General features: G+C 35.6%; 1 protein-coding gene across 5 annotated transcripts in view; it reads left to right on the top strand.

The window, feature by feature from the left end:
• Positions 1-21124, top strand: part of CADPS2 (calcium dependent secretion activator 2) — a 548538-nt gene that overhangs the window by 504623 nt on the left and 22791 nt on the right. For all 5 annotated transcript variants that reach the window (XM_081286753.1, XM_081286749.1, XM_081286750.1 and 2 more), the window contains 3 exons: positions 3769-3852; positions 3960-3992; positions 16730-16837. In XM_081286753.1, coding sequence (XP_081142879.1) covers positions 3769-3852; positions 3960-3992; positions 16730-16837 — 225 coding nt within the window. The remainder of the gene's footprint in view (positions 1-3768; positions 3853-3959; positions 3993-16729; positions 16838-21124) is intronic.

Below are 21124 nucleotides of genomic sequence, written 5' to 3' on the forward strand. Positions count from 1 at the left end.
AATAACTTGGTTTTAAACCCAGCAGTCTATAGCTGGACTTCTACCCATTGCTTCTTAGAATTTATCTTCTACCTTCAACCCAAATCTTATATTCTATCAAAATCATTCTTATGTCATCTTAAAATTCAACAAGAAATTTAAAACAACATGCCTTGTGGCCCTCATCATGATTCATTCTACCTACAGTCATTTTAAAGTGCTTTCATCTTTAATTTCCTTGAGAGTATGTATCATGAGGCAAAGTTGGTAATTGCCCAGACAGACTCTAGGTGTTAAATATTATTCAAACAAACCCAGTACATAGCATACACAATAAAGAGTAGGGAAACAAAGAGATTGCAATGCTTCATTCCAACCCAACACCCTCAGGAGAACAGAGAGCACAAGGCAAACCCATAAGTATTTATATACTCCCTGAGCTGTTCAGAGAAAGTTCACAGGAAGCAGTTAAAGATTCAGCAACGAAACCCAGCATTTACCTTGATTTCGTTGGAATCTTGCTGTTTTGTGCAATTAAAACCCAAATGAAAAATATGTCATTATTAATCTTGTTGTTAATAGAGTTTGGTTTTGAAAGTAGCTTTTCCACCACCTGGGCCTCAACAAATATCTTACAAAGAAAACCTTCTGTAAGAACTGTATGGCTCACCTGGTTGATCCCAGAGGTGCAGTGGCTGTTCACGGCCATGTAAGCACTTAGAATCCCTACAGTATTTTACCTCCCAGGGGACCATTTGGGATAGGGAAGAACTCAAAAAGAAGCTTCTGCTATTTTTGAAATGGGAACAAAGATTATTGTGGTTTGGTTGCAGCAGACCACAATCCCACACACAGGACTTGCAGAGATGTAACCTGATGATGCTTGTACTGTAAAGAGAAGTCCAGCTAGACAGGCTGCCAGATGCCTCTATGGAGACACTTCTGCCCTAAATGCATCTGCCAGTAGGCTTCCTGTCATTTTATCAGCTCCATTTCTGATATCCTGCAACTTAATTCCTGTGCCACCTTATAAAGAAAGTTCACTCCAGATCCTCTGGTCAAAGCCCCTCTTTCCCTCCTCCAATTCAGTCACACTGTGCACCCTTCTGCTGTGGCCCATAGAACTTCTGCCTTGTGTAATACCCAGTTGTGCTCATGTCTGTCTCTTCCACTAGTTTGTATGTTCCTGAAGGAAAAGATCTAAGAGTCCTCTGTTTTTATTTCCTATCTTAGGTACTCCATAATAATTATAACCCAGTGACATTCATTGAGCACTTAACATAGATCACCTCATTTATTCCTTGCAATTCTGTAGTGTAATGGTAGATAATGTGGGAGCATGATCACCTGTGTTCAAAGGTTTTCTTCCCTGTTGTCCACCAATGACCTTCAAACAGGTGCGATTCCAATGGCCTTCTAACGGCCTCAATTCAGTCCTATCACCCTAGATACCTCCACATATTTCATTGAATTAGATGCATTAGGTAAGAATCAAACTCATTTTTACACGTTGTCATTAAGCCATCCTAGTTATGATTTAATATAGTTACATTTTCAGACAAATAATGGATAGTTATTATTATCACATCAATAACAATAATTCTTTAAATTTCTTTAATATTTGGCATTTTCACAGTTCTTTCACATAAAACTCCACCCCTGAGCTTCACACCATTTTTATAAGGTGAGCAGGATAGCTATCTTTTCCCCATTTTACTGACAAGTGCAAGAAAGCAAGAGAAAAGAAATGACTTGACTCCATCTTATAACCAGATGGTAGCAGAGTTCCAACTTGAACCCACACCTTCAAAAGGTTTTCACAGGATTCTTGCCTCTTCACTGCCTTGTCCCTCAGCATCTTTCACAGATGTGCATCCAGGTTCACTAGAAGGCACCCAGAGCCAGGTGCTGTGCTAGAGCCTCTGATGCATAAGGTTGTCTAGTAACCATAGCAATTGTCGCTCTCCTCCAAGTAACATCACCCAGCACACACTAGCTCTCAAGATCTGAGTTACAAGAGATGAGGCATTTTCCACAGAGGGCCATTAAGTTTGGAATTCCCTTCCCCTGGTCTGACATAGCCCTGGAGTATTGGTCTTCTGGGTCCTTGCAAACCACATCAAGTTGAGTTAGGCAGTCATGATTGGTGGGAAATCCTAATGGGCAGGAAGAAAGTGCTAATTTGACTTTCAGATGTGAGCAATTTATAATTTTGTGTTTTTTGCTGTTGACATCCCATAGGATAACTATTCAAATGAATACAATTCTCCTTCTTTTAAAAATAAAACTTTAAAACTTTAGTCAGCTATTTGCATGATTTTGTTTCTGTGTTCTTACATCATGTCACAAATGATGTGATGGAGAAACCTATAGGGAAGTTTTTGTTTCTTTTGCATAAACTATTTTGCAGTAATTGATCAGCCATAGAGAAAAGATTATCTCCTGTGCACTTGCAGTGAGCTCTTCGGTCACTAGAGACCAATAAGCTGTGTCCCTAGAACTATTATCACTTTGTTGAAGAAGCTGCTATGTGAACAAAAACCAGCCTTTGTTAATTTCTCTTTTCATATTTAAAAAACCTTGTCAGCATTTCCCCTTTGGGAGTGTATATAATTTGTCAATAGTGCATATTATTTTAGTTCAAAAGAGGAAAGATGTAGGACAGTGTATCTTATTAGTTTCGCCTATTCATTGATCTTCTTTAATAAAGTAAAATTTCCCACATTTTTCCAATAGAGTAAGCTTTTTTCATTTCATACAAATATAAAATTTTAACTTCAGGCATGTTTGCTTATACCTGTAATTCCAGCCAGAAGGATGAGACCAGAATAACTCATATTTAAGGCTACCCTGAGCAATTTAGGCAGACCCTGCCTCAAAATGAAAAGAGTGGAAGGTGTAGCTTGCCTAGCATGTGGGAGGCCCTGGGTTCAATACCCAGCACTGCAACCAAATGAATAAATAAATAAAGACAGAAAGAAAAAGAATAAAAAATTTTAGAAATGCAAGATGCTTTTGAGAATAATTTGAATTCCTGACTCTTTCCCTTCCTCCCTCCAACATACACATTTAATTGATTTGAAAGAACTGAGGCCTGGAATGTATGGTGATCAGACTGAGCCCACATAGAGATCAGAGATAGAATTGGGTTATATATTTTCAGTCTAATGCTCTTTCCACTTTGCCTTTCAGTGTATCTGTTTTAGCTCAAAGACTGCTGAATAATCTTCTAGAAGCAAGAATCATCCTTAAATATCCCAGTTAGAGCTGCTTGACAAATGCCCATTAATGACTTGTGTTCTCGAGTTATGAGAGCCTTGAACATCACACCTCTCTTTCACTTTCTGTTCTTATTTTATTCAATCTTCTGTGCGTATGTAAGAAAAAGTAGAGAAATGGTCAAATAATACATAAAAGAAAGGAATTTGATTAATCTTGGCCTTCATTGTTTGTGAGCTCCTGTGTTCCACTTGAAAAATGTTTTAAGGAATAATTTCATGAACCTAATGTTATTTATCAGTAACTTAAATGATCGTATATGTATTGAGACTATACTCCTATTCCACATTATTTTTTTAAATGATGTATTATTTACAGCCATGGGAAAGGACCTTAAAGTTCATGTTCAGAAATGAAGAGTAAGTAATGCAAGCTAGCTTGACCTCAGCTGTCAGCTGAGTCTTTGTAGATTTTTGTAGCTCGGGAGAAGTTGATTCAGGAATTGTTTGCACTGCTATTAGATTGCATGCTCAGAAACATTCTAACTACTCTCTGTATTCTGTATTGCAGTTTGTTTCAGTGTTGGAAGGAGTGTTGTCTAAGCTGTCAAGGTATGATGAAGGCACTTTCTTTTCATCCATTCTGTCTTTCACTGTAAGTATTGGAATGAGTTCTCTTCTGCTGTCTCTCAACTCTTATCATACTTATATAGTAGTTAAGAATATAATTCTCATAAATATCTCTTTTTCCCCCCATTTAAGGTGAAAGCAGCTGCAAAATATGTTGATGTGCCTGTAAGTATTTGTTTTCATATGCCTTTCCAAACTATATATAATTATCTCTCATATATACACTTTTTTAATTTAATAATTATGGTTCACCACAGGTTTATTTCAAATCTTTAAAACAGCACCAATCCCTTAGGGAGTAGTTTATTTTTCTTAAGCACTAAACTTCATAACGAAGCTTGGCAAGGTTATTTCAGCATACTTTTTCCGTTGTAAGTTGGAGGTTAGCTCACCATGAGAGCATAAAACTGAAGTGGCAGGAGGAAACTAGATTGCTCCAAGCTGGGATAGAAAATGCCTCCTACTGTTATTGAGAGGGAAAAAAATGAATGCCATTCTTTATCCTATATGAAAATTTCAACAGATTCTTGATTAGGGTTAAAAATAACCATAAAAGTGAATAAGTTAAACCAAAGAACTAATTTTCTTTTTTTTTTTTTTTAAAGAGAGAGTGAGAGAGGAGAGAGAGTGAGAGAGAGAGACAGAGAATTTTTAATATTTATTTTTTAGTTCTCGGCGGACACAACATCTTTGTTTGTATGTGGTGCTGAGGATTGAACCCGGGCCGCACGCATGCCAGGCAAGCGCGCTACCGCTTGAGCCACATCCCCAGCCCAAATTTTCTAAATACAAAAGTGTTACAAATTAGTAGTCACTTATTTTAACATTTGGCTTTTCACAGAATTCTTGGGAAATAATTCATGACTTATAAATTTGTCCAGAAATTAAGATGCCATGAGCAGAAATCACAAAACTTACTCAACCATAATGAAACAATTTGTGGGGTAAATATAACCAGGTAGTCAGCAATTTTAAGTTGATCATCATAACAAATTAGCTTTTGCTTTAAATTCTGTTATCACAATGTATATGATCAAGGCTGAAGGTGTCCCTTTTAATCATATATTTCAGCATATGTATTGATTTTCAAAGAATTAGAACACAGTAAAAAAAAACCTTAAAATTTAAAACTTGATGGAATATGACTCACATCTTCATACTTGAGGCACATCAAAGCTCTAGATCCTTGGAGTGGGGTTTTTCATTTTTAAAATCATAAGTCATGATCCATATATTTATCAATTGATTTTAAAATATATTTCTATACCAAATCCTATGTGCAAATGTTAAGAACAGCTTTGCTTTTCAACAAAACTAGAAGCAATCAAAAATGCCCTTCACTGGGTGAATGGATAAGCAGGCAGTATTAGATTCATAGAATCTAAAAAGGAAAGAAAAAAATGAACTCAAAGGATACTGGGAGCGTGAGTAAATCTTAAATGCATATTGCTAAAAGAAGCCTGTTTGAAAGGACTACATGTGTGTGATTCCATTTATATCATATTCTGCAAAATATAAAACTATAAAGATTATAAACATTAGTGATTGTCATGATTCAAGATCATGGAAATTGAATTGGTGAAATAAAGCATGTTTTCTGAGAAGCAACAAAACTGTTCTGTATAATACTTTAATGGTACATGCATAACTGTGTGTATATTCGTCAAAACCTAACTACAGCAAAAACAAAAAGTGAACCTGAATATAAGATTTAAAAAAAAAATTGTTTAGCTCATCATAACCTTACAAAATAGAAAGGAAACTTATAAAATCATCATTGTAAATAATAAAAAAAAAAACATTACTGAAAGGAGAAGGGGGAAATACCAATCTAAGTAACTTCGGAAATGAGCAGGATTGATAAAAATAAAGAAAAAACAGAACTACAAATTAGCATTGTACTCTAGTTGGTAAAGCTTTTCTCTACAGGTTAGCAATTCACAATTACTATACATGTATATTGAAATTAAATAAATGGGTGATGGGTGATAGGAGCCAAGTTCTCATTGTTAGAGTAAGAGACAAGGGAAGGAAGAAGGCTAAAATAATCCTGTAATAATTAGAGTTTAGACATCACTGTGGACTTTTCTTTCGATTAATAGGAATAGAACTGTTTACATATAACAATATTGTAGGTGAAAGGCCCTGGGTATGCTTGGATTGTGTACTCACTTTCTTTTATTTTGTTTGTTGAGTCTAGAAGTGATGACCCCCAGGGGCAACAAGCACACATAGCACCCAGAACTTGGACTCCAGAGTCCAGTAAAATGAACAAGAGGTCCTTGAAAAAATAGCTAATGTTCAAAAACAGCTGTAGCAAAAGGAATCTGAAACATCATGTCCTGACAGAAAGTAAGGAAACGTTCACAAACACTGCAATGATGGAGGTTACATCAGAGGGACACAAGTGTTAATATATTAAGAATTCTCAGTGGCCTAAGCTAGGAAATTTGAGCAATCAAATAATTAAAATGTAATTTGAGTTATAACCCAGAGTATAATCATTAGTTCCAAATTGATATAAATGATTGACAAGACAAATGGGAGAAAAACAAACAAATCTCCTGTGCAGAAGACCCCAAATAATGTAGACACTTCTTCATCAACAAATCTCCCCATTCCTTAAGTGTGGGCTCCACATAGCAACTTCCTTCCAAAGAGAACAGTATGAAGAGGTCCATGGAGAGAGTAGATTCACAGTGGAGAAATCTAGCCAATATTACCTTAGCCACTGGATCAAGGTCAACATCAACAGTGATAAATCATATTGATGATATTTAGCCTTGATGTGATGTGATAAAAATGGTACTTTATAGCCTTCCTCCACAAAAACTTGCAAATCTAGTTCAGACTAGAGAAAAACATGAAACTCATCTCAATAGAGAAGATGTTGCAAAATATCTGAGAGTACTCCTCAAAACTGTGAAGGTCATTTATTAAGGAGAGTAGAAAGTGGCCCAGTCAAGAGGAGTCTATGGAGATGTAACAACTAATGGTATAGAGATGAGATTGGAACAGAAAATGGATATTTAGTAAAAACTAAGGAAATCTGAACAAAATGGAGACTTTAGTTAATTCTGTATCAGTATATGTTCATTATTTATAACAAATGTGCCATACTAATTAATAAAATGCAGTAATTAGAGGGGAAATTGGAGATGCAGAATATAGGAATTCTATGTACTATATTCATAATTATCCTCTAAAATGATTCTAAAATTGAGAAGTTTATTTTCAAAAGGAGCACTGGTTAGTACAGTGATGCACACCTGCAATCCTAACTCCTCAAGATCCCAAGTTCCAGGCTGGCGTTGGCAACATAGTAAGACCCCATCTAAAAAAAAACAAAAACAAAAACAAAAACACTGGCTTATGAGTTATTGGTAGCCATTGGCAGCTGACTTTTCATTCCTTTTATGCAACTTTATGCCACAGAATTAACTGTATGGCCTTGGGAATTATTTCACATAAGTGAAATTTCACCCATTTTATAGATGACTATAAATGAGTTCTGTAATCCACATTAGTCCTTCTATGACCATCTATCACTGTGTGAGTTCTTGACGTGGATTTGTGTCCATACAAGAAACAACAGAACCAAAAAATGTCTCCAGAAGATGATGAGAAAACAAAGAGATAGGGAAAAAAAAAACTTTTGTGGAGAGGGACAAAGCTGTTTACTATATAGTCACTTGTTGGAAATTGTTTCAAGAGTAAACAAAGAAACAAATAAAAACATTGATTCTGTAAAGTGAAAATTAAGTGACATGAAATTTAGTGATGTTCATACTGTAGTAAAGAAGAAGGAATTCATGTTAAAACATACTCATGTGGAATATTTATAGCACAACTGAAGATGCATAAGTGTTAACAGCAGATGAATGACTCAAATCAAGTCTTTTAAATATAGTTGTGAACATAGTCTGATGTATCTGTGCATTATATACGTTCATGATACTTTTTTATTAAAAAAATTAAGCACACATAAGAGGCAAAAACAATGAAGAAATAAATTCCAGGGTCTCACATTTCCTCCAAAGGAATTGGTGGAATACTTCATGCTCTTTCTGGTCAGGTAATGAGCTGTGACCTCCAGGAGATTTTGGTAGAGTTGTTCTTGATTAAACAGCTACATCCTGGAGAGCAATTCTATTGGAGTTGTGGAGGTCATGGTCCCATCATAGAGCCTTGAAATGTTCATGTTGAAGAAGACTCTAGAAACATTTTTGAAAGCAAGACCTGTTCAGTGTAACTCTGATCTAAATGTAACTTAGGAGAAGGGAACACAGACCTACAGAGAAAGTTGGTATGTTAAATATAGGAGCACAGTGAGTGTTCATATTGGTTTTGCAGACAGGTACACCAGGTCAAAACGAAAGATTCAGTAGGGTTTAAGAATTACACTAAAATTAATGACAAAAAAAAAATTCCCTACTTACAGGTAGGTTGAAGTTTAAAGAAAGTGTGTTTAAAAGTTGTGTAAAAAATCATATGAGACAATAATGTAGAGTAGTTCCTTTAAAAAAATTAAAACAGCAGGTAGAGGCAGATCTATAGAGGTTGCACAACAGAGGCATTGCAAACAGGCTGGGGAACCAGACTGCTATCTTTGAATCCTTGCTCTATCACTTTGCTTAATATCAGTGTGTCCTTAGGCACGACTTTCTATATCTGTCAAATGGAGATATAATTATACCTCTTACAGTTAACCATGAATAAGCACTTTTCAGAATTCCTAGAGTGGAATTAGTGCTCAATAAATATTAGCAGTTATCATACATTATTACTGTTGATTATAATAAATCTAGTGTCTAGATTTTAGAAAATAAACATTCATGGACCCTATCTGTATTTTTACAAACCAATTACAATTCTTTAATGAGCAACACAACCTTTTTCCTTTCTCCTGTCAAAAACAGCCAGAATACTTAAGGGTCCCATCATAAAATCTGGGCCCCTTGTCTGGAAATAATGGCTCATAAAGGGAAAAAAGAAAAGGGAATTGTGACCTGGAGGAAGGAAAAAAATCTAAGAGGCAAGATGGGCAAGTTCCATATGGGTGTTTTCCTATCTTCCTTGTAACTCTTTTAAATACTCTTCTTTATGATACTTGCCAAAGATTTATAATCTTTGAACTCCTTAAAATGTGGCTCAAGCCTAGCTCTGCACTGTACAGAATCCAAGTCAAAAGTTCTCCCTTTGCCCCTTGGCTGCCTCCCCTATTCCTTTTTCCCACCTGAGCAATAAAAATAATGGTATAATCCCTGTGTTGTTTCCCTCACTAGGTTCTTATGGAGAGTCAATGAGCATATTAGTGTGAATGTGCTTTGTAAATAAAAAGCACTTTACAATAAACGGGATCATTGGTGCTTCTGTCCAAGTGAAGCTTCATGCTCCTGTGCATCCTCTGCAGGTTTCACTCCCACTTCAGAATGTGACTGCTTTCCAAAAGAAAATCCACATGCCTTCCACAAGTGAAAAATATTAGATTTCATTTATTTTCCTCTAATTTTAGAATAGAAAGCAGCTTGCATATACCAGTGATGACTTTTAAAGGTATAATTGGTCACGGCCATGATTCTGATGTTTTCGTTCTTTCTTTTGCTTTCTTGCTCCTGATATTGTTTATTGCTTAGATAAGGTCACCTGAATACTCAGAGCTTTGCGTCACAATGAGAGCCAGGCAGAACTTGGGGAATGGAGCTCCTGCCCAGTGGGAATATTCACCTGCACATCAGGACCATATTCAGAGTCTCCCTATTATAGGAGCCAGCCCAGGAGCTGTGCATTGTGCTCCCCAATGAGGGTTTTGCTTCTCTCACCTTTATTTCCTTGTTTCTTGCCCATCTAGCTCTTCTTTCCTGTGTGAGGTCAACTCACAGCCTGCCTCTGGCTGTTGGCATTCTAGCACCTTCAGGCTTCCCTTAATTCAAAATAGGAGAGGTTCTAAATGGGGCTGAGTAAACCCAGTCCATCAGAACTTTCAAAGCTAATGATGAAATACTGTCCACAGCATTTTAATTTCACTTCTTCAAATCCTCATGCAATTTTTTAAACTATTTTTTAGTTATTGATGTACCTTTATTTTATTTATTTATATGTGGTACTGAGAATCAAACCCAGTGCCTCACACATGCTAGCTCTACCACTGAGCTACAACCCCAGCCCCTCGTACAGTTTTTATAATTGACACCATAACAACCCTAAGTAGATGAGGGAAAACTAAAAGACAGTATCATAAACTGAAACATTAAATGCCTTTGTCATCATTATGATCATTGCCCATGTGTGTGATTTACATGTACCACTTTCCCTGTTGGATGCTACTATATAAGTAGCCAGTTCTCTTAATTGAGATGGTAGTGATCCTTATTATAGATCAGAAATAGCAAGAAAGATACTAGATTTCATAATTTCAAATAAAGAAGGCATAGTAAGTCTATGGATCTCAGTTGAAAAACCTGTCTTTCCTTGAGGATTTCAGGCTAATATCTTTTTTTTTTTTTAAAGAGAGAGTGAGAGAGGAGAGAGAGTGAGAGAGAGAGAGAGAGAATTTTTAATATTTATTTTTTAGTTCTCGGCGGACACAACATCTTTGTTGGTATGTGGTGCTGAGGATCGAACCCGGGCCGCACGCATGCGAGGCGAGCGCGCTACCGCTTGAGCCACATCCCCAGCCCTCAGGCTAATATCTTAAGCTATCATTCAGTATTTTTTTTTTAATTTTTAAAATAACTTTATCTTTGGAAGAATTTTTCCCAGTGATAGAACAAAAAAATGTTTGAACATACAAATACTTCTATCAACTGTTTCAAAACCCATAAATATATAAATGATGTCACAACTTAGAGGAAATAGTGTAAAGCAGTTCCATTCTTATTACATGCATGTGAACACAATAAAACCACCTAAGTTACAGGAGCATTAATGAGAGCAATTCTGAGATCAGATACTAGTGACAATATGAAAATATTCGCCTTTTACAGACTGCTCAAGGAGCAGACTCTTATCCAGAGCAAGAACTCTGAAGTCGTAGAGAATGCTCTCCTTAAAAATGCAGGACTGAATGAAATGTGCATGCTTAAAACATACATATTTCATGCTCCCAGTCTAAAAGATGTTTTCAAAAGGATTTGAGTGCCATCATCTTTAATTTGGAATTTTCTACTTCTCAATTTGGAGTCAAAAAATATATATATAACAATGTTAGTAAAATATCAAATACTGCTAAATATACAAAATGATGACTTTTGAACCCTTCATTCTCAAAATAATGGTTTTTAATTTTCCAAAATGAGATTTCCTCTCTCACTATTTTAAAAAAATATATAAAAATGTTACGAGAAAATGTTGAAAAACTCATATCCCTGTAAACTACATTATTTTAATTTCTTCCTTTCAGTCCATTTAATGAATTATTCCTTGTCCTAGCAAAGACATATTTAAGTTGGCATCAGTCTGGTTTGAAGGCTACAACTCTATTTCCTTTTGGCTTTCTGCGTGAATACAATATAATAATTCTACATCATAGAAACTTGATAAATCTCTGTAGCTTTTTCTCTTTTTTTTTAGTTGTAAATGGACATAATACCTTTATTTCATTTATGTGGTGCAAGGATCAAATCCAGTGTCTCCCACATGTTAGGCAAGCACTCTACCACTGAGCCACAAGCCCAGCCCCCTATTTGGCTTTTTTACAATATAATCATCATGGGAATACATAAAACCTTCTAGTTTGTAAGTGTTTGAGAACATGCAATTTATTTATTCCAAATGCTTTTGAAAGTCTCAGAACATTTTAACTCAAGTGTAAAAATAAATGCCCAAGTAACAAAGGATATCAGTGAAAACAAATTCCCCTTTTTAACAATATCTGAGACAGATTATGTTTATAGAATTATGTCCTATGTTCCCTGAAGATCAGATAAAAAGTACTACTGAATCTTAGATGCCAGAGCTGTGCTATAAAATGTTCCCACTACATTTTCAAATTTAGAAGATAGGTTCTTATATTGCACATGATGCATTTTAAAATAGCAAGAAATAATTGAATGTGTGTATTTCACTGGTGAAGCATGCAGATCATCATAAATGAGGATATCACAGTTTCATTCCTCATTGTTTCCAAGACAAGTTTTTTTCTAGGTTATGAGAAGTGCATTTTTAAATTAAGTCAATTATGCCATAGCTTCTAGTTAATCTTTGAGACTAGAATAGTGTATTTAAAAATTTGTCTCCTTGTTAAACAGACACCATGACAGTGTTTTGTAGTGTATTGTTAACCTCCAGTGGAAGGTTAAGCGGCTTCTTCTGTATCTAAATCTGTTGCTGTGAAAAATGACTGCAGTGTTGCACCCACCTACCCATGAATGGGAAAAGCAAAGATTTGCACCTGTGGGATTAAGTATAGCGGCAGGAAGTACGAGCGTTTGCAGCATATAATTAACAAGGAATTTTTTTTCTCTCTCTTTAAGCAGCATGTTCATCTTGCTAGGTTAACTAGTAATTAAAGCTTGAAAAAAAATTGCTGGAGTCTGCACTCTTACTTAAACTTATTTGCTCGCTGATGTATTCGGTTACTTTCGCAGCCAGTGTCAAAGCAACTCACCTGAAAATACTTTTATTTTCTTCCATAGTTATTGATCTCTTTATACTCATGGGGGAATTCTTTAGATCTTTGTTTCCCTTTACTATAACTTTGTTAGCCAAAATCTGCTCTTTTCTAACCAGATTGAAAGTAATTTCTTCTTTTGACTTGGAGATAACTACCATCATGAACAAGATGGAGAAGTTGGTGCTTAGTGAGCTAAGGATCCTGGCGTTTACATGGGAATGTGAAAAATCATTTACTCTCCCTAAATGCTATTTAATACATGGAGTGCTTGCTACATAGCTCTTAATTTTGTTATTTTCTCTTAATCATTAAGGAAACTATAATTTAATTATAAATTTAGAAAAGATCTCTAAATACAGCTTTCTAAAATGCAATATTCTTGATTTTAAAAAACTCATTTGAATTCACCACTGATGAAGTTGAACAGGCCGCTCCTATGAAAGAGTTGTTAGGCCCTTGTACCAGAATTTCTAGCTGTTTTTCATCTCTCTAGTGCAATCACATGCTTTCTTTTCATTTGCACATAAAAAAATACACAAAAAAAATTAACAGTATGCTTAGCTTTTTTTTTTTTTTAACTGTGCTTGGTACCCTAATAAGATAACATTTCATAATGGAATTAGATGCAGTGACTTTCAAAGTGTGTAAATTTTACTGCCATGAAACAAGTCTTAGCACAAAGGAGCACTGAACCAGCAGTAATGTCTTCTATCCAAACACATTTGTACTGTACGTAGAAACTGTTTAAAAGGAAAATTACATCTTTTTCAGCAATTTATCAGAGATAATTACCCTCCATGCACCAAATGAAGGATAAAGTGTTTTAAAGAACTCTAATTCTAATTGGTAAATGTCACCAGCTGTTGCAGCGACTCTTACTTGTGTATATTCTTTTAATGATTATAGTCTCATGCCACAAGCTACATGAAAATATATTCACTAGGTGTGAAATTCCCATATGTCACAGTTTGAAGAATAGGTAAACAGCTCAAAGATAAAGGAAGAAATAATGCTAATGAGGAATGTAAGAATTCTAGGTTTTGTTTTCCAGGCAAGTGGATCTTAATTTGCCAAAAGGGAAGAAAAAGCAATTTCATAAAGAAGAGAGAAACAATTTGTTCAAACTTATTTTAAATGAGGTTTACCTTATACCCTCCACCAGAGATGATTAGTTCTTAGAAAGTTCTAGGACTGTCTCACCTTACAGATTTAGCATTATACCCCTTGAGTCTGCCAGTAAGGAATGGCATTGAGTTTTCTTTTAGACGTAAACTCTAAACTATTTGTTGGTTTTAGATGGTGAAAGATAAACTTCCTGGACAGTGTTTCCTGAAGTCTAATGTTGTCTTGGAAGTGACTAATGAAACAGAAACTGCCCCCATGAATATGGCCAGTGTATAAAGTCATCATTCCTTGTTCTTCCCAGCCATAGCTTAGCTTCCAGTGTGATGGATCAAGTGGTGGAGTAAATGAGACTTCCAAGCATAGTTTTCCTTTGAAAACCAGAAATAAAAATGGGGTTGGGAGTGGAGAAATTATGGGAAGGCAAGTCTCTCATCTGTCTGTTCTTCAACTCCAGGTTCAGGGGGCTGTACTCAAAGCCTCGGTATGTTGTCTACCATTATTCTTTCTTGCCAGGCACCTGACTGAAACTCAGATGCTGAGCTAACTTGCTATTAAGTATAGAAAATTGTCCTCATGTCATTTTCATTCAGGGACAGCATGTTACCTGAATGTTCTCATTTTCAGTGTTTTGACAAACTTTAGAGACACAGAATGAAATACTGATGGGTTAGTAGCCTCTCAAGAATCGATAGTAGTAATCTTTGTACAGGTTCCCCAGCTTCTTCACTCAAAAAAATATATCTATTTATTTATTTATTTATTTATTTCATTGTTTTTATATCCCTTGACCTTTCAAATACTGGTTATGAGAATTAGGCAGAAAAATAGTGAAGAAGTGAATTTGTTAAGCTGCCTTTGTTAGATATGCTCTGTTTTACCTACATTATATATGGATGATCTTGAAGGAGATACCACAGATGACATTTATGTAAATACTTATTTCAAATTGTGACTAATTTTATTATATCAGCTGGTGCAGTACAGTGGTGGCACATGCCTGTAATCCCAACAACTCAGTAGGCTGAGGCAGGAGAATTGCAAATTTGAGGCCGGCCTCTTCATTTAGCAAGACCTGTCTCAAAATAAAGTTAAAAAAAAAATAACTGAGGATGTGGCTCAGTGGTAAAGCACCAATGGGTTGAATTCCCAATACCCAGTTTTTTTGTTTACTAATTTTATTATATCAGGGTTATATTATAAAGATCCTTGAATTTATGTGGTATATAATTCCCTTTAGGCTGAATATAAGAGTAAGAAATTGCAGTGATCCTTGCTGCAGAAAAATAACTTAAATTTAAAAATTCATAAGGGGAATAAATAAGATAGTTTATTGCCTCCTCAATGCATTAGTTAAGAGGCAAGCAAGTTTATTATGGTATTAAGGTATTACTGACTCCTCCCCCACACAAAAAAAGAGTGGCAAGAACTTTTTGTCCTTCGATTAAGGAGAAGATGCTGTGCTGTGCATCCCTCTGATATATGACTTGAGTTGTTTTTTCCAGAAATAGTAATAGTTAAATGATCCATATCATCTTCCACCTAATTTTCTTGCAGCATTTACTTTGCAGATGAGTCAGTGAGGTTATCAGTGCATCCTGTGGTTGTGGAATTAGTGCAAGACTGGCTTATTTGGGCATCATTTCTACTATTTTATTCTTCCTTACATTGTACTCTAATCAAATAAGCCAATATAGATTATGAATCAACCCCAGATGTAAATGATACAAATAATTATTTGCATTAGCTAGTGAAGCTATAGGAAACTGAATAAAAAAAACTAATGATAAGGTAAAAAGGAAAACTCTTTAGCAGCCATTCAGGCTTTTGTCCTTTCCTAGTACTGATTTTGTAGTCTATAAGGAGGAGTAATGTTAACACCCTACCTCCTCTAACATTTGAAAACACTACATGTTAAGCTGGGTATGGTGGTACACACCTGTACTTCCAGTGACTCTGGAGCCTGAGGCAGGAGGATCATAAGTTCAAGGTCAAGGTCAGCCTTACCAAGACCTTCAGCAACTCACAACACCGCATTTCAAAATGAAAACAGGACTAGGGAGTAGCTCCTGGTAAATCACCCTAGGTGAAATCTTAGTACACACACACACACACACACACACACACACACACACAAAGACCAAATGTTAGCTGCCATTGGTAAGTTAACTATTTCAACTCTTTGCCTTTATATAGGAATCCAATTCATTGGTATTCTCACAGCATTTCTAAATTAAAATAAATTCTTAAGACAGTATTGATGAATACTGAATAGAAGCACTGGATAATCCACCAAATGTTTTGTTTCACTTAATAACATACTGAATCATTCTTGTCTAATACATTTCTAATAATATTTTACCCAGCTTGATGAGAAAATATCATTTGTACTCCTTGAACATCAATAACAGTCAATAGAGAAAGCCAAAGGGAAGCTAATATTCTTAATATTATAGATAAATCAGCAAGAGATGATGAAAAGTGGGTTGTACTTACAATTAAGAAATAATAACTGTATGTGAGAAAATTTGGAAAAAAAAAATATCCCTTCACAGGGCTGGGATTGTGGCTCAGTGATAGAGCATTTCCCTCGCATGTGTGAGGCACTGGGTTCAATTCTTGGCACCACATAAAAATAAATAAATAAATAATAAAGGTATCATGTCCACCTACAACTAAAAAAATGTTTTAAAAAACATCCTTTCATATATACTGCTTGGCATGTTCACCTTTCAAGAGAGCCTGTATACACACACACACACACACACACACACACACACACACACACACGTACAGGCTTACAACCATATGCTTAATCTTTTTTAATGTTTTTTTAAGTTATAGATGAACAATGAAAAAAAAATCTTTAAATTTATTTCTATGTGGTGCTGAGGATTGAACCCAGTGCCTCACACATGCAAGGCAAGTGCTCTATCATGGAGCTACAACCCCAGACTAGCTTAATCATTTTAATAATAACTATGACCTCAAGTAGTGACCATCAATACTAAACCATTTTGTTTACTTCAGTTGTGGAATTTATTGTAGGTGCTCATTGTTGATTTGGTCTTGAGCATATTGTACTCAGGTAATTCTCAAAATTAATTTCTAGGATGTGGTTAAGTAATGATGTTGTCTTATTCCTCTCGCTTTTCCCTCACCACAGAAACCAGGAATGGATCTGGCAGACACCTATATTATGTTTGTTCGGCAAAACCAGGATATTCTTCGAGAAAAGGTCAATGAAGAAATGTATATAGAAAAGTTATTTGATGTAAGTAGTTACCCCCACAAGGTATGCTGGTGGTAAATATACACGGCAAGAGAAAAGTTGTATCTTGATGGTAAGACAGCAAAGTCCTTTTTGGTCTTTTTTCTTCTATTCAGCTAATATAGTTGATAATTTTTTATTTCCTTGACTGCTGAGGGAAGCCTTAAGGGAGGCATCCTTTTCTACATGAAAACTGTCACCATTAGAAGGAGAGTCTCAGAAACCTTCTGAGGTGAGTTTTAACAAGCAAGATGACAATCCATACATGTGCAGCTTGATCTCACTTGCCTGAGCAGCATGCCATAGACAAAACCATGTGGTAACTGATTTGGTTCCGACTTTAAAGTTTTTTGTAAGTCACTATATCGTTCAGTTAAACAAGGAAATAAGCAGCAGGAAAGCCAAATATCTGCCACTGTGCTGTCATTGAACATTTTTATCTTGGTTTAGAGTACTGACGTTTGCTAAAAGATATAACATTACAGTTTTATCAGTTTTAAGGTCTTCATTTAGGCAGGACAACTAGATATGGGGGATTGTGGTTTTCAATACCATAATCACCAACTTTCACTCATTGAGTATCTATACAGGTAACTAAGAGAGCAGTCCATTTAAATAACAATGTTGTCATTCACTTGTAATTATTAACCATGTTCAAAGGAAATGGTACTCCAGTGCTGGAACACTCTATAACTTACCACAGTGCTGATTGTGAACTGTAGTATTGCTTTGAAGTGTATTTATTTATGTGCATTTTCTCCGCATTTTAGAAATGCTTTTCTGGCAGTTTCATTTAATTATGCGAGTTACTGCAAATGTTTTCATAACAGCAATTCACGGGCTTCTTGGTGACACTTCAGCTGTGGCAGTTACAGTAGGTTCCTCTACCTCATCATCTCCGCCATGGTCTGCCCTGTTCACTGTTTGTCAGATTGGGTGGTCAAAATGAATCTTAGCTTTCTGACTTTATGTTCCCAGCCTCTACCCAGTCCATTTTACAATAAAAGTATCATCTGTTTTAATAAGCTAAGTGTTAATATGTGTGAAAAGAATGATTTCCTAAAAGCTTTGATGCCCTGCAGGGGTAGAAAAATTATCATCCATCCAGCTGGCTCTTTTACAAAATACTGAAACCATATTAGCAACTTCTGCTTCCATTTGGTTTTGCTCTAAATTTACTAGCATATGTTTCGTTTCCAAGTTCTGTTTGACTTTTTTGCTTATGTAGTCATTTTTAAAAATGTTGAACACACACACAAAAAAGTTGGGTTGATGTTATTTCTATTATATGTCTTCCTAATCTAGCTCAAGTGCATACACTAAGGGAAAAATAAGGTAGATCCATCTACCTTAGATTTGTTGGGGACAGGAAGATGTTTTCTTAACATAGTAAATTTTTGTCTTGGTGACCTATTTACTGCAAAGCTTAACTATTCTTGCCATCGGTTCATAACAAAGGTAGAGATTTTTTTTTCTCCTCAACTTATTTTTCATTTAACCTGCCCTTCATTTACTCTACTTGCCTATAAGACCATTTATGTGGCAGCACTAACAAATGGAACTAACTAAAGTGGAGGAAAGAGGCCAACATTCAAATAATGAACTATTATTGAATTGTCTTGGTCATGTATACTTCCCTTTCTCTACCTAAGCATCTGACATGGCTCTGGGTTTGCTTCCAAACTATTCTGTTCTAGTTGTAAAAGTTTTTTTCATATTCGAAATCCCCAGTAGAACATTGGACTGTTATTCGTAAAGTAATTGTAATGTCCTTAAACATCTAGCATTTTAAGTTGCACATTTTTGTTACTTTAATTAAAAGTAAAAATAGACCCTAATTCTATTGATATGTCATCAAGAATAACATGTGTAAGGGGGTACTAAGAGCCCCTAATTAGCCAAGACTGAATTTGCCTCAATTACAGTTAGTAAATGAGAGGTTATCAAGTATGTGTTGAAAGGTACAGTAGAATGTGTATCTTCAGCAACAGATCATTACTGAGAGACATTGTATAATTATTGGAAATCCACTTGGCTTCAGCTTAAAATAATATTGTTAGGTGTCAAACAGTTGAAAATAATGACCCTAAATATACTGTTAGCAACCTTAGCTATTACGGATAAAAAAGATTGAAGAGAACAATTGTACTCAGGCATCATGACAAACTTTTGCTGTTGCAATTAGAGTACTTCCTATGTGAATAAGTAAATGGATCCTCCTAAGTTCAGATGCAGAAGAAAACACACACACACACATATACATACACACACACACATATATACATACACACCACACACACACACACACCTAATACAGTGAGTTAACACATGGTGATTCTTTTTTTTTTTTTAAGAGAGAGGGGGGGAATTTTTAGTATTTATTTTTTAATTTTTGGTGGACACAACATCTTTGTTTGTATATGGTGCTGAGGATCGAACCCAGGCCGCACACATGCCAGGCAAGCGCGCTACCACTTGAGCCACAGCCCCAGCCCCAACACATGGTGATTCTAACCAGCCCAGAGGAAAGGCTGCAGTTTCTAACCATACAATAGGAGGCCTTAGCTCTCAAGAGCGATGCTCTCTTTACTTAGATGAAATTCACTTAATTTTGGAAATACCACACCTAATGCTATTTTTATATAGAAAAATTATTCTGCAAGACAGATATTTATCCTGCCCTAATACTTAAGAACTGATGTATTCTATCTACTAAATAATATTTCTAGATGATGTTGTACCCATGGAAAAGATCACTGAAAAGTCTGGAACTTTCCCTAACTACTTATGGTAACCTTGGCCTCTAAAATGTTTTGATCAATTATACATCTTAAGTGTCCATGATTTTTGTGGTTAAAAACTCCAGAGCTCAGTTTAAATAATGGCACTACTGCCTAAGGCCACACAATGACCATTGCCCTACATTTGTGCCCATTGTTTTTGCATGCTTAAAAATTAGAATGGTAAAGTTTTCTATGAACAACCTACACAGTCATATGCCATAATGAAATCTGCTTGAGCATCTTACACTGCTATTTTTCCAGCCTCTGCAGATCCATAGATAAGTTCTAGGAGTTCAACCCAGGACCTCACATGTGCTAGTCAAGCACTGCACTACATCCTCAGCACTTTTTATTTTATTTTTAGATAGGGTCTTGCTAAATTGCCCAAGATGGTCTTAAATTTGCAATCCTCCTGCCTCAGCCTCTTGAGTAGCTGAGATTACAAACATATACCACTGTGCCCAATGCTCTTTTGTTTCTTAACCTCCAAGTATTTAAGAAGGAAATGATTAAAAGCTGCCTTATCTTAAAAGTCAAAAATAGGATAAACTTAGATTGTGACATCAAATCTTGCAATATTACAATTAAAATCACCCTCTGAAGGTGATAAAATAAGTCAACATGAGGACAAGTATGAAGACATTCTCTTTTACCTCTAAGTGGTTAAACATATGAAATGCTTTCTATTTAAAACAGAAAGAACTTCAAACAAGTATAAATAAATTATGTCAGGCTCATTCTGTTAATAGAGGGGCATCCCTAATCTTTTTAAGCTATTGAAATAATAATGGTTTTAGCTGTTGCCATCGCTATTTCCTGGGCAATTCCATGTCCCAAGAAATATGCTGAGTGCTTCACCCATATTATTTCCAACCTTATAATCTTGGTGTTATCATCTCTATTATGTTTAGGTTTAAGAATCTTCCTCTAGAGAAGACATGTGACTTGTTTGGTATTGCCAAACTTTGTAACTGGTCCCTTTTCAGGGTCCGTGAGCTCTCAACCACACCTTAGACTTAGAAAATTTGAAATAATAAAATAGTGTGGTAGGAAGAGCACTGGATTGGGAATCCAGAAACCTCAGTTCCAATCACAGTTCTTTCATTAATTGGATGGTGGCAAGTGGTATCATCTGTTTAATAAGACTCAGTTTAGTTCGTATATATAAACTGAAAATGTTGATCTAGAGCTCCAGGTGGTTTCTGAAACCCTTCCAGATTTTAGATCAATGAATTTTTTTTTAATTTTAACAATTTGTGACAGAAATGACTGGGTTGGTTGCTTAAAGAGTTTTGCATGCCAGGGTAGCAATTCCTAAGTTCCTTTGTGATAGCCAAGTAAAAGCAGTGTCCCACCTAAGATAAGTTGGAAAGAGAGTCTATATAAAAGAATAGTTGTGCCATAAGACATATTGTGTATCTGCCTTCATGGTTCTGAAATCCAAATTTAGAACAGCATAGTGGGTCTTCATATTCTCTGTGTGCACACCAAATATTTCCAGGTAAGC

Source organism: Spermophilus citellus, assembly GCF_964194105.1.
Source record: "Spermophilus citellus genome assembly, chromosome: 3".
In the NCBI taxonomy this organism is placed as follows: Eukaryota; Metazoa; Chordata; class Mammalia; order Rodentia; family Sciuridae; genus Spermophilus; species Spermophilus citellus.